This window comes from Electrona antarctica, assembly GCF_951216825.1.
Source record: "Electrona antarctica genome assembly, chromosome: 21".
Lineage (NCBI taxonomy): Eukaryota > Metazoa > Chordata > Actinopteri > Myctophiformes > Myctophidae > Electrona > Electrona antarctica.
Genome location: NC_136802.1, coordinates 23263629 through 23280109, shown reverse-complemented (window position 1 = coordinate 23280109; position 16481 = coordinate 23263629). Strand labels below are relative to the sequence as shown.

Here is a 16481-nt window from a genome sequence, read left to right as displayed (position 1 = left end):
ACCTGGTCACGTGGTTCATGTACTCGTGCAACTATCTATCTATCTATCTATCTATCTATCTATCTATCTATCTATCTATCTATCTATCTACGTTTAGTGTTTGTTTCTAGAGGACAAAAAAGTTTTCAACCTTTTTCATATCAAGGCCCATTTCTGACTTGTTTCACCCTGGTTCCGCCTTGTTTATGTTGAATTTGCTATGTTGAATTTGCTATAACATCATTTTTGGGGGAAAAAACAAAAAATAACATGATATGCCCAGTCACCATGCTGCGCCTGTGATGTTCATTTTTACTGACACCAAGTTTAAAATAAGATTTGAAAGCACAGAATATCAATACGAGCAACTGAAAAACATATTATTTCAATGGTAGTGGATGGAGAGAAAGGATTTTTGTCCAACCACGAAACAGCAATCAATGGGTGCGAAGAGGGGCACAACCATGGGCGGGACATGACAAAGGGTGAATTGTGTAGACGTCTTGTAAATGAAGTAATGCCGATGCCGAACAATAATGTAACTCCGGGTCCATTTTTGGTTTCATTTTACACCCTCAATAGTTAAAGATCTATAACGGTCCATTTGGTTACCAACTCTCCATCATTTAGCTGGGGACCACCTGGAACCTCCTCAAGGACCACTGGTTGAAAACCACTGGCCTAGGGCCCTGGGGGTCCTCGGATCCAACTTTGAGAACCACTGTCCTAGGGGGTCCTCGGAGTCACTACAGGGGGGCTACCCATTTGTTTTTGGTTATGCATGAACACGCCGCATGAATCCAACATACTATTATCAAATACTATTAGCAAATCTAAATTGTCTCTAGACTACCCAACTATACAACCAGGAGGAGGACAGTAGCGGTCCAGTCTAGTAAAAGTGAACATTCAAATATGAATGATAATGATTCAAAAATAAGTTCTACTAATTTTGACAGTTTAACCTGTTAAGCCTGTCAACAGAACCTACTCTACAGTAGGTTCTGTTGACAGGCTTAACAGGTTCACACGTCTGTGTGTTACTTGCATAATGTCCTATAATGTAAACCACATAATGTATGTCTGAGAAATGTTAGCAGCAAGCGAGGCAGGGAGACAGCAGCAGCAGCAGCCTGAGCAGGTAGGCAGGTTTAAATAGCCGCTCTGATCAGGTAAAGAGTGCATGAGACTAGTCACCTGATCAGGTAGGCACGCTCACGATTTGCATGCCTGAACTAGCTCCACAGGCTTCGCATCATAATTATGTGAAAAATGCAGGCAAAGGTTTTTCCTTGGCCTCCAGGGAGTGTGCATGCAAAGTTTTACACAAATCAGTGCAGTTATAGGGAAAAACACGAATCGCCCAGTTATAGCGCCACCATGAGGCTGATGTGAACATTTTCAATTTCACGGAAATTGCTGACTTTGAGACATTTTGTTCAAAACGGAGCAGTCTTGAAAACTTAGAAAGCCAATCTTAGCCAATCAGGATGGAATATGAAACATCTGAAAGACCGGTTTCGTTTAATGACTATAGATATACTGTGTACCGATTTGCGTGATGTTTGGACAAAATCAGTACTAGGCCTACTGTCAAATAATTTGTTTTGCAAAACTCTGCCTCCTGTCCTGGACATACGGACGGACAGACACACATTGCTGTGCATAGGAGACGGTGTGCCACCGCTAAAAAATAAGAACATAGAGTATGGGGTCCCTGTTTCATCTCTCAGCTTACAGGTTCTTGGCCCGGAAAACGTTGAAGACCCCTGATCTATACATAAAAGCTGAAATATGTCATCCAGGCGCACAAACGTATCCATATACACACCACTTGTTTGAGTTACTGTTTCAACTCAAAACAAAACACCGTAACTTCATGTCATGGAGATGTTTTGCACAGTTTGTTTTTTTATTCTTCAGTTTTCCTGATTGGTTTTGTTTTGTACTGCCAAAATGTGCAGTACAAGTTAAAATAAGCGCTCTCAAGTGCTACTTCCTATTAGATTACGCAGATGTCGTGTATACCAGAACACCACAGACTCTCATCTTAAGCCCCTTGATGTTTTATATAACTCCCTGCGCAGGTTTGTATTGAGAGTCCATATGATATCATCCCTGCTCCATGTACAACTTTATGTATGTATGTATTTGTATATTGTCTGTATCTGTGTATGTTAAGGGTCCCCCCTCTAAAATGAGATGCTGCATCTCAAGGGGCTATCCCTTCAATACAAATCTGAAATCTAAATCATTTTAAAGTTACTTGAACAGATGGGAAATGGAGAAAGGCAATGGCACCCTCTAGTGACAAGACCTGGACTGTGTCAAGATGTTTTCAACTAAATTAATGTGTACTGTAAACTGATTGTGCAATTATAATTATAACTAAACAATTTAGTCTCATTTTAAAGCATAACTCTTGCCAAGGTTGAAGTATTGTCACACTGTTTATGTATGCCATCAAACAAACGGCTTCCCCTCACCTCTGCAGTGTGGGAACGGACTGTCCCACGTCCCCGTCTCCAGGCATCGGGCGCGAGAGGAGCCAATCAGCTCATAGCCCTCGTCGCAGCTGTAGGCGACCTCGTTGCCCATGAGGAAGTTGTTGCCCTCCATGTGACCAAATTGTGGGGATCCCGGGTTGTCACACTTCACTGGCTCTGGTGAGAACACATAACAGAAGAAGGACTGAAGCTTTCAAAATGCTGGAATCACAGAAGTGATTCTAATTCTACGGCCAAAAGCAACAGATGTATCAATACACAGCTAAATCCTCAGTGTTAAAGATGGAGTGCCGTGATTTGTTTTCCCACCCTAAAACATGATCATCAGGCATTATTATTATATAGAGGAAGATTTTTTTAGTGTGCAGTATTTGTTAAAATGTCGTTTTTATGTGGACACGCGCACCAGTTCATTAAGTATGCCTGGTTTGCCTGGTGGGTGGTGACGGGTGGTGATCCACCTGAACGGAAGCCGCACCCACAGCTGTGGTTGTATGATAAGAGGGGTTAGGGGAGGGGATGATTATGATATCACGGCACTCCATCTTTAATGTAACTCCGAGAGCGTTCAAATGGACCCACATGCAGGATACTAACGTGTGTTTACCTGTGCAGTTCTTTCCGTCTCCACTGTAGGGATGGACACAGCTGCAGGTGTAAGAGCCGTCTGTGTTCTGACAGCTGGCGTGCTCATCACAATCTGAGCCCAGTGCACACTCATCCATGTCTGAACACACATATATAAAAGTAAAAAAATAAAAATAAGCAAACAATTTCTGATGCAAAGATACTATGTTTTTATTTGTATTTCTTTATCACCATTTTACACCTGTAATCTTGGGATGTGCCAAATTAAGTTAAGTTGTTGTATAAACTCTTACTGCTTTTTCCTTTTTATCTGGTCATGTGTGTATGGTATATAAACTCTAAGACACACTATACTGTATTTTTATGTCCATACAATGGTATATAAACGCTTAGATAGCCTACTGTTTCATCTTGTGTCTATACCATGACAACATGCTTAGAAACTGTTAGCAGGTGTCTACAACATGGTAAATAAACTTGTAGATATTATGCTTCATCTTGTGTCTATAGTATGTTACAGTATATAATCTATTAGACGCTGTCTTGTGCCTGTAGCATGGTACAGGATATGAACTATACGACCCTTTGATGTGTCTACGATTATACGTCCATGATTCTGGCACTTCTTCCAAATATGGAGACTGCCAATAATTGGAGACAAAACAGTGCCATATCAGGACTTAAATCCCTCCCACCACCAAACCCTTCTTCTTAAATATGGACATTACCTACTGTAGGTCGCCCTGCGTTTATACAATCAGTCTACAGTTACAGTATATCAAAGCTGTGAGATCACCTTTAAGCAAGGTAGGCATTTGAAAACATTAGTGAGGAATGAATGCCTCTTCCAGAATATACAGTAGTCTGCTGCACTCATTTACAGCTACAACATCTGGTGTATTTGCTGTAACATTTGAAATCACATCACATTCACTATTGTATGTGTAGTATTCGCACAAGCGTGCACGCGCGCGCGCACACGCACGCACGCACGCACGCACGCACGCACGCACGCACGCGCACGCACACGCACACACACACACACACACACACACACACACACACACACACACACACACACACACACACACACACACACACACACACACACCACATTTAGGATGTATGCAAGGGATAATGTACAGTGAGACGGTCATTATTGCAAAATAAATTCCGACGGGGTGAAGCAGGACCGGCGCAAAGCGGAAGGGATTTATTTCCCAATAATGACATTACATTGCATTATTGCATGGCTACTTCAAGACAAAATCAATAATTTGACACGAAATAGATTTAAAAAAAAGATTTTTATTAGCTTACAAGTTTCCGCTTCCATAGCAACGTAAACAGAGGCAGAGCAGCGGTCCATTATTCAACAGTGTCCTGCTACATACAGACTGTCGTGACCGACCAATCGGAATCAAGTGTTCAACAAATCCGTGTCACGAAAAGCACTAGCAATCTGTTTTTCTGAAGGTTAATATTACCAAGGCAGGCTGGCGGGTGTCCTCCCCATTTTCCGTTGTTTCCACAGTGCACCTTGGCGTCTCCCAGCAGGTAGAAGCCAGGGTTACATTGGTAGAGCACGGAGCTGCCCGCCTGGAAGTCCGTTCCCTGGAACAAGCCGTTGTCCAGAGGACGGGGGGCCCCGCATGACACCCCTGTGAGGCAGACAGACATCAGTAGGATTCGATGAGTTAGTTTTAGTGTTAATTAGTTAATAATAGCACAGCACAGCACAAGACTTGAGTGGAGATAGAACTTGTGCTTTGATCAATGACGATGGGGGCATCTCAAGTGTGACAAGTCCAGCTTCAAAGATCTGGTAATATAACTCACAAAAATGTGAGTCATAGATGTGAGTCTTACGTTTACATAGTCTTACGTTTACATAGAGGCAGTGGGTGGCTCCACTCTCCTTTATTCTGACACTGCAGCAATGGCTCCCCCACCAGGTAGAAGCCGGGATCACAGGACAGCTGCACCTGGGCTCCGGGGCTCACATCCACAGTGGAGGCATGCAGGTGAGGCACTGAGCCCTCCAGAGGGGGGCAGTCTGAATGGGAAGAGCAAAGCAGAAAGCACATCTATGTTTCTGATTTCAGTGGTATCGGAAAAAAGAATTTGCCATGCACCGACTAAAATCAAAAGATGGCAACATGTTGTCAGTAACGAACAAGGCCTGAATGGAATACTTTTACAAAGATAATGGACAACAAGACACCTACCGGCACAGAAGATGCTGTTGAGGTTGGTCTTGACCCGGCCCACCGCTCCACTGAGGAAGTCCGGCCAAGCAAGGACGTTCCCTCTGTGGGTCACATGGTTGGCGGGACAGCTGCTGGCCAGGACCTTGATCTGCCAACCGTAGAGAGGCACAACGCACAATGCAACCATATGCAATAGATCAGTGGGTTTCAACCTTTTTCACATCAAGGCCCATTATTTTTTCAGCAGTTCAGCCACGGACCACCATTTGATGAGATTTAGACATAATGACCCAAAATGAAAGAATTTAGTTATCGGATAAGATTTTGTACACAATTCCGTTCTCTAATTATGTAGACTATGTGAGGGGGCCATGCTGTTTCATTTACTGTTTTAATTTATTTTTATTATTATTTTTGGAAAAGAACCTCCTCCAGGAGGAGGCCGGAGGAGACTAAAACATCAAAAATAATTATTAAAAATAAATATAAACAGTCAATGAAAAAACACGGCCCCCTCACGTATTAGAAGGCTATCAGTCACCAGAAAGAAGGACAGGTGTTTCAATGAATCTCTTTTTGATGTCAATCAAGTCACCTAAATTCAAGTGGCAGATGCCAAAAAATATATAGATTTATATATTTAAATTATATATATTTTCAGGGCCATGTCATGTGGTCTACCTGCACAGCCTTTGTGACCTTTTTGGACACCCCTGTTGTGAACGCATACCTGCTGTGGGGTCAGAACGCGGTCCCAGATGTTCAGCTGGCTGAGCGAGCCGACAAACGACTCCACGGGGTTGAAGCCGTCGCCCCTCTGGTCCTGGTCCTGACCCAGCACTAACGCCCCGCCACCTACACAGGCCACACGCAGCACAGCAAACAGGTTACCCACAGCTCACCATGCAACCTCTCCTCGCTCCTTGCTGTTGATATACAGTATATTCAAAGATTTGAGCCACATTTTCGCGATTTTTCTACAAGCTCGTAGCCGTGATATGAGCTTGTAGCTATCTAAAGTTTAAAATAATGGTTAAAGTGGTTAAAAGCTATAAAGTGACACAAAAGCGTCCTCAGAAGAAATTTACTTTAGTAAAAAGCACAAAAGTATTGGTATTAAAGTACCAAAAGTAGAAAGTACTTATTATGCAGAATGTCCATTTCACCATTTTTCAAGTGTATAAAATCATCTTCTGAAAATAGCAGATCGGCTATTTTCAAATGGCCGAAATGTATATAGGGCTGAAGTGGCTATAAAAGTATGTTTTGTAATAATAATCCATATCAGCCGGGCGGGCTGAGGATAGCACTACACCTGGGATGGTCGTGCCGACCGACAGGCCCTTGCCACCGTCCGAGGGCTTCCCGTTGATGTACAGCCGCCAGTCTCCGTCCCAGCTCCGCCAGGACACCCCGATGTGGTACCAGTGGCCCGTGTTCACCGCGGGGCAGTCTGTGATCTTCTCCTTACCGTTGACGTACAGCACCCAGCTGGAGGAGGAACACACAACGTGGAAAGATTAACCACTTAAACCCTACAGCCCAGGGATGGGCAACTTTGAAGACTTTGGAGAGGGACACTATATAATTCCCACACTCACTCCAGAGGGCCACATTGCATTTCATTGTCAATGGCATTCAATGTTCGTGTTTGCACAAACCCTCAAAACTGGCCATTCATTGTCAATGGCATTCAATGTTTGTGTTAGGACAATGTGTGCACAAACCCTCAAAGCTGCACATAGGAGGGGCTAGCGCCCCTCAAAAAAAGGATGGATGGATCCCCCCGGTCAGCGAATCTAACCCTGGTCATCTCACTGACCCGTTGTAGTCGATGAGGAGGAAGGCATTGTCGTTCTCTTCCACAGCATAGGAGATGGGCGTGCCGTAGTTGATGGTGTCCGACGACCTCATCCAGAAGGTGCAGGTGATCTCCGTCAGAGCCGGCATGACCCCGTCCATCATCACGTAGCCGTGGATACCCGACACCTCGAAGTCCAGGTTGAAGGCAGAGGACATTTCTAAAAGCAGGAACAGAGAGAGACGTTTGTCAGATGAGTCAGTAAACATTTAATCCATTTAGAGGACGCATCTGTGTCACGCTTTGAATCACTGTTGAAAAATAGCAGATCTACAAGCTCGTGGCACGTAGAGCTTTTGTAGAATCAGGTCCAGGTTAACCGAATCAATGCCAAGAAGGCGGGACCTTGTTCTTCTCTCTACGACCCGCCTGTGCCAAAACGAGGGAACTCGACTTTCTTTCATTTCATTTAATCCAGCAATAAAAAAAAAGGTTATTTAAATTGTTTTGCTTTTATTCGCGTTAGACAGCCTACATACGGATCTGAAGCACTGATGCTATACCGCTGGGTGCTGCTGCCCCTCCATGACTAATATTAACAACAGTTGTATGACCCCACGTGGTTAGTCAGGGAGCCTTTCTTCTTCTTTGTGTTTTCTTTTGGCACAGGCGCCACGTTCTGGGATTGTGTTAAAAAAACGCAGCAGCAGTGCGACCACGTTTCTCTCTCCCTCCCTCTCTCCATCTCTCTCCACCCTTGAAACCCAGTCTGTCTGTTCGGAATTGGTACTTCTCTCTTCCTATAGTACCTGTCTCACACCTGGTTCCGTTGAACCCAGGGAGGCAGCGGCAGGTGTAGGCCCCCGCGCCGTCCAGACAGCTGGCCCCGTTCACGCAGGGGTTGGGGTCACACTCGTCCACGTCCACCTCGCACAGCCGGCCCCGGAAGCCCTCCAAACACTGGCATCTGAGGGACAGGACAGCCCAGTTCAGGACATGTTCACAATAACTGACAGACATTTCGTTTCCACCATGACCCAGACACACTGGTGTAACACTGGTGTAATTATTTTGGATGAAAAGGGAAAGAACATAACAACATCAAAAAATCGAAAAATAATTATTAAAATAACAAAAATAGTAATTAAAACAAGACATTATTACATAGTAATAATGTGTCAGGTGAAAGGGGCTGTCTCCGTTGTCCCCCCTTTTGTCTTTGATTTCCCCCATAGTATTATTTATTATTATTTTAGTAACGTATGTTTCTGTGTCGCAACCTCGCGGCTGCCCTAGTGGGATATTGAAGGACGCGCGTGCGACCCGTCCTTGCAAGACCCGTAACCCGTGTGTTGCTGATAGAAAGATAATCGATCCGATTGTATCTGTAACTGCGAGTCACCAGGCTGTGAGCTGGCTGTCTGCCACGTACCCCCCACCACGATCACGATGGCATTGGCTGCGCTGTGTTTGGTTTGAAGTTATATCGAGTGACGTTCGAACATTGCAAACGTGTGAAATAACTGTAGTATGCGCCGTGTCGGGGTGAGCTCTTCCCCGTGAGTGTGATCATGCTGCTCTGCTGCGTTGCTCTGCAGCAGGGACATTTGCCGTTGTCCCATTGGCCAGAGGAGGCAGACGAGGCAGCCAATCAGGATAGGCCTTCAGTATGACTAGGTGTCGATCTTGTCGTCTACATTTCATGAGCTTTCATTAGTCAAGTTTCACCTGACAAAAACACGGGCATCTCACGTATTATGAGGTATCAGTCACCAGAAAAAAGGACGGGTATTTTCGGTGAATCTATCATGGTTAAAACAGAGTTTGAAGTTACAATGGGTTTGTATAGGAAGGGGGCGGGGCAGCTAAAAACACTGACTCAAGCAACTTAAAAACTGTCTGGGGTGTTCACATAAACCTGAGTAGACGACAAAATGACCGCTTTAAAAAAAAGTGAAATATACCTTTTAAGGGCAGAAAAAGACTACCTGAAACTGTTGATGCCATCCAAACACGAGCCTCCGTGTAGACAGGGAGTATTATAGCAATCATCCACATTGACCTCGCAGTGGTCCCCTGAGAAGCCTAAGGCACAGGTGCACGAGTACCCCCCCATCAGGTCCTCACACACACCCCCGTTCACACAAGGGTTGGACAGACACTCGTTGATCTCCAATTCACAACGAGAACCTGGATAGAGATATCATACAACATGATATTGATAACATAAGATAACATAACATGCTGTAATAAGTCACACTGAATTGGTTTTAATTGATTCTAAATATATCTGCTACGGTAGATGGAGATTCCAGTCATGCTCTGTAGGTTTTGATGTGGTTTGATCATGTGATACGGACGGTCAAACCATAGCTTTTAACGAGAGCCTTGATTTACACCGCCCTCGTGTTGTTTTCTGGAGAACGTGCTCATTGCATATTACTACATAGCAAAAATAGCTGATCTACAAGCTCAAAACGCAGTGCACTTTTGCTATTTTTTAATTGAAATCCTGATTTTCTTTTTGCTATTTTTGAATTGGAATTTAAAAGTAACTTTTATTTAATTTCAAATGCATTTAGTTATAGATATGTTGACTTTATGAACTAAATACAAATGCATTGGACATAAAAGAAGACAATAACATTTAAATACTAGTAATTATCAATAATATATCAGTATTCCGATATTAAATCTGAGGGCCACATTATATAAGTGAAGGTGGGGGGTCGCATGTGGCCCCCGGGCCGCCAGTTGCCCATGTATTATATGATCTAACCTGTGAATCCGTCGACACAGCTGCAGGTGAAGCGGTTCACCTCGTCCACACAAACCCCCTCGTTCAGACAGGGGGAGGAGAGACACTCATTCACCTCCGCCTCACACAGAGAGCCTGGGACACGGAGAGAGCACATTAGTGGAATACAACAACAGGGGGACATGGAAGAACCGCACGGGAACAATGGGGCGCAGTCTGCAGGCTAATGCCTGATTTATACTGTACTTGGTTACAACCAAGTATCACAATACCAAAAATAGCAGATCTACAAGCTCACGACACATTGTGAGTAGGGATGGAGCTCGATACCCGAAAAAACCCGATAACAAACTTATTGAGTACCTGGTATCAATACGCTTTGGGCTTATCAAGTATAGTGGCCCATCACGTCATCGAAAAGAGACGATCAAGAAATAAATCTAATCACTCGTGCTGCCACAAACATGTTGGTCTAAAAGTGTATCGATGCCTTCTAACCAGCGATCCCCGGGGAAACAAAATTACGCTTTTAAAGCGTAACGGTACAGGGTACACACAACCAGTTTGAAGTTTCTTATAGAATATTATTCTCCTAAAGTAAAAAGGTCAATTGCCTTCCGTCTGTTAGAAAAGTACTGTATTTGAAGGCCCTAGTAAAACATACTGGTTCTGTTCTGAATGTATTGTCGTCTCCCCTCTTTCCACAAAATAATAGAAAATGTTCGATAGTGGGCTCGATAAGAACCCAGCTCGATAAGCCAGATCAATAAGGTGCTCGTTATCAATAACAATTAACGAGCTCCATCGGTAATTGTGAGCTTGTGGATCGGTCATTTTCAGCATGCAACACAAAACTAAGTATAAACCATCATTAACGTGTTAGTAGGCTACGAATGGTGTGTATAATAAGGCGTTCTTGTGCAAGCAGTATAGACATCACATAAAAAACCCTCACAAAAGTGCTTGAATAAGTGAATTCTGAATCATACAGTATGAGACCATGTTCAGACATGTTTATGTCTGAACATAATTTATGTGAGCCCTTTTCCATACCCACAAAGCCAGGCTTGCATTGACACTGGAAGTCTCCCATGCCGTCCTTACACAGGCCTCCGTTCTGGCACGGAGCAGAATCACACTCATCTATGTCACTGTCACACTTGGCGCCTAGAGGGGTGATAATGGATGTCAACAGAGCGCAGTGGAGGATTAACACATTGAAAACAGAAACATATTTCAAGTGCTTTGATTTTCTTCCACCCTACAACATGATCATCAGGTATTAATATTAGGAAGAATTATTTCAATATTTATTATCATATTTGTTAAAATGTTGTTTTTATCTGGACACGCCCACCAGTTCATTAAGTATGCCTGGTTTGCCCCATGGCTGGTGATGGGTGGTGATCCACCTAAACTGAAGCCACACCCACAGCTGTTGTTGTATGATATAGGGGGAGGGGTTAGGGAGGGGATGATATTGTGATGTCACTATATCACAGATTTTTTTCAGTGGCACGTTTGACTGTCAAGGTTTCAGCCTCCAGGAAGAAACTCTAAATACAAAGGGAAGACATCATTGAACATAACAACCACACCAAGAGGTCTAATGAAGTACTGTTACCTCATAAACACTGAACACATGAAAAACTGGAAAGAATACAAAAATCATGGCACTCCATCTTTAAGTACTATAATAAACACTAAAATGTACAAAAGTGGTACCGATGTTGCTACAGAACAGGCCATGTGGTCACCAAAATCAGTAGGGTGAGTTGTAGTTGCGAGGATTTGTGCATTTTTGAATTTGAGAATGAGAGCCTAAAGGTGATGCTAGAAGAAAGTCAACAGGGGCCACCACAATAAGTAGGGTGCGTACAGACGGACAGACAGACGGATGAACGGAAGGACGGACTGAGGGAAAAAATAACCTCACAACCTCTCACGGCGTGTTGTGAGCTTGTATTATCCTCTATTAAGATATGCGCAGAATGGGACGCTAGGTTTCAAGAGGTCAATGTTAACGTTTCCTGGTTTAAAAAATGTTTGGCTGTTGGCGGACTTTCATAAATTCAGTCAATCGGGACGGTGGATTTTCATTCACACAAAGCCTAATATCAATGTCTCACTCTCAGCATAATCCATTTTACTAATTTACTAATATATTATTTTAACCCTGAGTAAATATCCATGTTTACCAGTGAATCCAGGCATACAGGTGCAGAAGTAGCCAGCCCCCACCTCTTCACATGTCCCTTTATTCTGGCAGGGATTCAGGAAGCACTCGTGGAACACCTACAGAGAGAGCCAATCAGATCGTAGCTTTGCATGCCAGGTGAAACATGAACGTGTCCAAGCAAACACGTCTCATTTCCTCCAAGCGTGGGTGCTTTATGGTAAGACACTAAGACAGAAGACTGAAGACTGGTAGGTACCTACCAGTCTTCACCTACCAGTAAAGATATTTTGGGAGCATCAAATGGTGTGCGGATTTTTTCATTTCTTCATTGTGACTTTATTTTGATCCAGCACCCAGCCTATATGTTTAGATGTGCGTGTCCTTTTTGACTGTTTATTCATGCTCCTCTACTACTTGACACTAAGACTATGATAGTCTGAGAGAAAATGTGCATAAAGCACAAAAGCTCACCTGGCTGCTGGCTTGGTAATCCGCCTTACTGATATCCACCTCAGGTGCTGAAGTGACACTCTCCTCCTTAGGCAGAAAGCTGGAGCCAAAACCTGACAACACACAGAGAAAAAGCCAAGACAAAGTAAGCAAAGAAATCAGTTGGAAAAACTGAAGTGAGAATCTTTCCACTGAACTGGCAGATGGTTGCTATCCAAGTGAATACAATCCTATATTCCAGACTTTGGCGACGTCTAACAACAAGCTACGGCTCATTTTCACACTTAAGTCATAGAGTGTATTCATTTCCATTCCCCAGTAGTCCACTTGCATTTCAAATTATTTCCATTCCCACGCTGATTACTGTACATGCAGCTAAATCTTATTTACAAATCAGGTCTGAGACGCACCAGGACAGGTCAAACACAGTGAGATTTAGAAGAATGTCCAAGAATGAATAGAGCTGGAGAAAGCCTTGCATGCAATGAAACCTGAATACAGTAATAATTAATTTGGTTTCCCTGCAGTCTGCCACAGCTCCTTAGATTTTTACAGTAATGGACTTTAATGGAACTGAAATTCTTGGACTGAATAATGACATAAACTCACTGGAGCAGTGTTGAATGGCAGTTGCACCCGTGACTGTGGTGGTGCCGTAGAACGGACAGGAGAGGCAATAGGAGCGACCGTGCTCAGGTTGATAGTAGTCTCTGGGACAGGGATAGCAAGGAACCAGGCCAGTACGAGAGAAATGACCAGCAGAACAGGGCACTGAGGAGAGGAGAGAAGAGGAGAAATGTCAATGTTTAAATCACCAATAAGGCAAAATTATTTGAGTGTTTTTGAGGGGTGATAGCCCATCCTGTGTCCAGCTTTTGGAGTATGTGCAAACACAAACTTAAATGCCATTGACAATGAATGGACAATTTTGAGTGTTCATGTAAACACAAACATTGCGTAACACAAACATTGAAGACGAAGGTTCTGACGCAAATTCTGATTGGCCGGAATGAGATGATGTACGATAATAAGAGCGCCCCTCACTTCACACGGGTGTGATTTGTTATGGTACTAAATTGGTTTTATTAACGGTTGTAGTATTGTATTTTTCCAAGCCTCACCTCCGCATTCGGACTGGTCCACTGCCCCTCTGGTGACGGTGGATGTCTCGTCGGGACAGACCGGACACTCCCTGGATCCAAAGTCGGCCTGGTAATGACCCAGTGGGCAGGACTCGCACGTCTCCAGTCCATTTAGGGAGTGACTGCCAGGCTTACACTGCCCTGATAACACACACAAACACACATCATTCTATGACTGTTTAGATCACAACATTGCCTGGGTTATTGCGTGCATGAAATAGGCTCTCCCTCTTGCCTTCTCTCGCACCGTCTCCAGGTTAGTGCGGGTGGGTGAAACAGGCTATCTCTCTCTCAATCTCCATCCCTCTCTCTCCCTCCCTTTCCCTTTCCTACATCTATGTCTCTCTCTCGCTGATCGAGCTCTGGTCTGACATTACACAAGACATAAATCGCTGTGCTGATTTGCACTGATGTCGGTCCATTATGAACACAGTCCAGCACACAGACACACACACACACACATCAACTATTTTATTATTAGATAGATCAATTACTGCAGTCTTGCCTCTGTATAGAATATACCCACATTTGAGGAAACGTGCACTGTACCTTTGCACTCTTGCACGCTGCGAGAGTGCAGGTAGGCTGTGGAGGTGCCCTCTGGGCAGGTCTTGCACTCCAGCTGACCCTCCTGTTCCTGGTAGGAGCCCAGCCAGCAGCTCTCGCACTCGTGGTATTCCAGAGAGAAGTAGGTGCCGACTGGGCATTGGACTGGAAAAATACACAGAGAGCAAATGTAGCAGTTATAACTCTAGATCTACTAAATGGAATCATGCTGACTGGGATCCACATGGGAATGACGTAGCTCGAATGTAAGGATGCACCGATGTATCGGCATCGGACGATTGATTATTTGCTGTTATCGGTCAATACCGGTATCGACATTAAAGGTGGTTGCACACTGGACGCGTTTTTCGGAAAACCAATGGAGGAACACAGCTAAAAATCCGAAAAACGCGCTCAGTGTGCAGGGACCTTAACCGATGGCAGTAGTCAATCTTTATCTGTTGTTGATAAGCATACATTTTGCGTTGGCTATGGTGGTGTGTCGGTTGTCTGCAGCCTACCAAGCTGTAGAATCTGAACATTTATTTTTTGCAATGAAGATGTATTTGTTTCTCTGGCACAAAAGGGGGGAAATAAATACAACAACAACTATACATACATCGGTATCAGCATCAGCTAAATTGTGATTTAAACATCTGTATCGGCCAATAATTTCTATATCAGTGCATCCCTACTAATGTGGATCTCTGACTTCAGTGGTCAGCCTGTGACATCAGTCATCTCTATGATGTCAGTCATAGTACTACAGATCTGTGACGTATGATTCCTGTTTTATTACATGGTAATTAACGCCCTAACTTGGGACAGTGGATGTTGAAACGCAAATCCTTGTGACTCACCGCACATCCTGCCCTTGAGCACAGAGCCTGGCCTACAGAACAGAGAGGCCTTCTTGCTCTCCAGAGATTTGGGGTCAGACACGATCATCTCCGAGGAGATGTGGAAACTGGACAAAGGCTGCTTGGCCAGAGTTCGCTTCAGCCGATTGGTCAGCTGCTCCAGCGTGCGCAGGAGCCTCTTCTGGTTGGCTACCTCCACCGAGTCGTTCCTCGACAGGGGCAGAGGGATGCTTGCTGGGAGAAAGGGCACAGCTTAACCCATTTAGGACTGAGAGCAGATTTTACAAAATGTCTTATAAATCAATCAAAACGGCACTGAATTCATGGCAACATCGTACAACAAAATATGAATCTTGAGTCTTAAAACAGTTTCATCATGTGGCAAATCTTTAGTCAGAACTAGGATAAAAAGTCAGCAGTCCTCCTTACTTGTGGCTGTAATTTAATTATACAGTAACAGTCATCGCAAGCGATCCCATGTACAGTAAAAACAACTAAATTGATCAATGTATATCCTGAGATCAAATCCATCGGAAAGGTATTCCAGTCGGCTAAATGCTGCGTGACAATGGCCCCCCGTAGCACCAGTGAGACCAGTCCGAACACAACAGACCACCACCATCATCCTTAGCCTACCTGTGATGTTGAAGAAGATCTGGATCTTCTGGTCCCTGGTTGGGCCGGTGATCTTGCGGTGCCTCTTGGTGCGGTGGTGGGTCTGGAGGGTTCCTCCACCCTGCTGTCTGGGAGGACGCTGGGCCCCCGTGGCATATCCTGAGTCAAAGTAGGCATAGTCCTGGCTGCCCTGAGGACCCCAGTTGTTGGCCCAGCCACCTGGTCCTGAAACAGACAATATAGGTGGGGGTAACCTTGCAGATAAGATACTACCTTCCTTGTAAGGCCGCAATTATCAATAGTACACTTTACTACACTATAGGGGTAGTCAATAAACTGTCTATCATGCATATTGGCATGCCCGTGGCTCTGTACACACTCAGTATTAATGAGTTTGGTGCATCTGTGTTGCTTACTAGTTTTTATCTGCGTTTTATACTTTGACATAAGCAGATCTACAAGCTCACAATGCCTTGCATTACCACACGTTGTGAGCTTAATGCATATTATGGATGTGATATTGTCACAATTTTGGGAAATTGTTGAAAATGAAAATTACAAACTGAAATTTCAATTTCTCCTAGCGGTGCTAACCGTGTGGCTTTGTGTGTTTGTGTGTCTATCTATGTAGTTCAATACATCATCATCAGACATCATCATCATCATGATATTTGATATCCTATGCCCAGCTTTGTGTGTTTGATTTGATTGGCCGAGCACAGAATGTGAGGAAATGTGAGGACCCCAAAAGTGATTGGACCGGAACGTGATGATGTATGATTGATGATGTATGATTATGTATAATTATTTTGACTAACTGTTGCACACCTACTCCATTGAAAGTGA

At 44.0% G+C, this 16481-nt stretch overlaps 1 protein-coding gene across 2 annotated transcripts in view; it reads right to left on the bottom strand.

Annotated features, from left to right (window-relative positions):
• svep1 (sushi, von Willebrand factor type A, EGF and pentraxin domain containing 1) overlaps nt 1-16481 on the bottom strand; it is a 128711-nt gene that overhangs the window by 22952 nt on the left and 89278 nt on the right. For both annotated transcript variants that reach the window (XM_079491747.1, XM_079491748.1), the window contains exons 15-33: nt 15657-15860; nt 15021-15254; nt 14164-14325; nt 13594-13755; nt 13082-13243; nt 12494-12585; nt 12042-12138; nt 10897-11010; nt 9865-9978; nt 9074-9275; nt 7895-8052; nt 7107-7305; nt 6600-6775; nt 6015-6139; nt 5303-5432; nt 4960-5130; nt 4562-4735; nt 3094-3213; nt 2466-2642 (exon numbers count right to left, since the gene is read on the bottom strand). In XM_079491747.1, the coding sequence (XP_079347873.1) occupies nt 2466-2642; nt 3094-3213; nt 4562-4735; nt 4960-5130; nt 5303-5432; nt 6015-6139; nt 6600-6775; nt 7107-7305; nt 7895-8052; nt 9074-9275; nt 9865-9978; nt 10897-11010; nt 12042-12138; nt 12494-12585; nt 13082-13243; nt 13594-13755; nt 14164-14325; nt 15021-15254; nt 15657-15860 (2973 nt within the window). The remainder of the gene's footprint in view (nt 1-2465; nt 2643-3093; nt 3214-4561; nt 4736-4959; nt 5131-5302; nt 5433-6014; nt 6140-6599; nt 6776-7106; nt 7306-7894; nt 8053-9073; nt 9276-9864; nt 9979-10896; nt 11011-12041; nt 12139-12493; nt 12586-13081; nt 13244-13593; nt 13756-14163; nt 14326-15020; nt 15255-15656; nt 15861-16481) is intronic.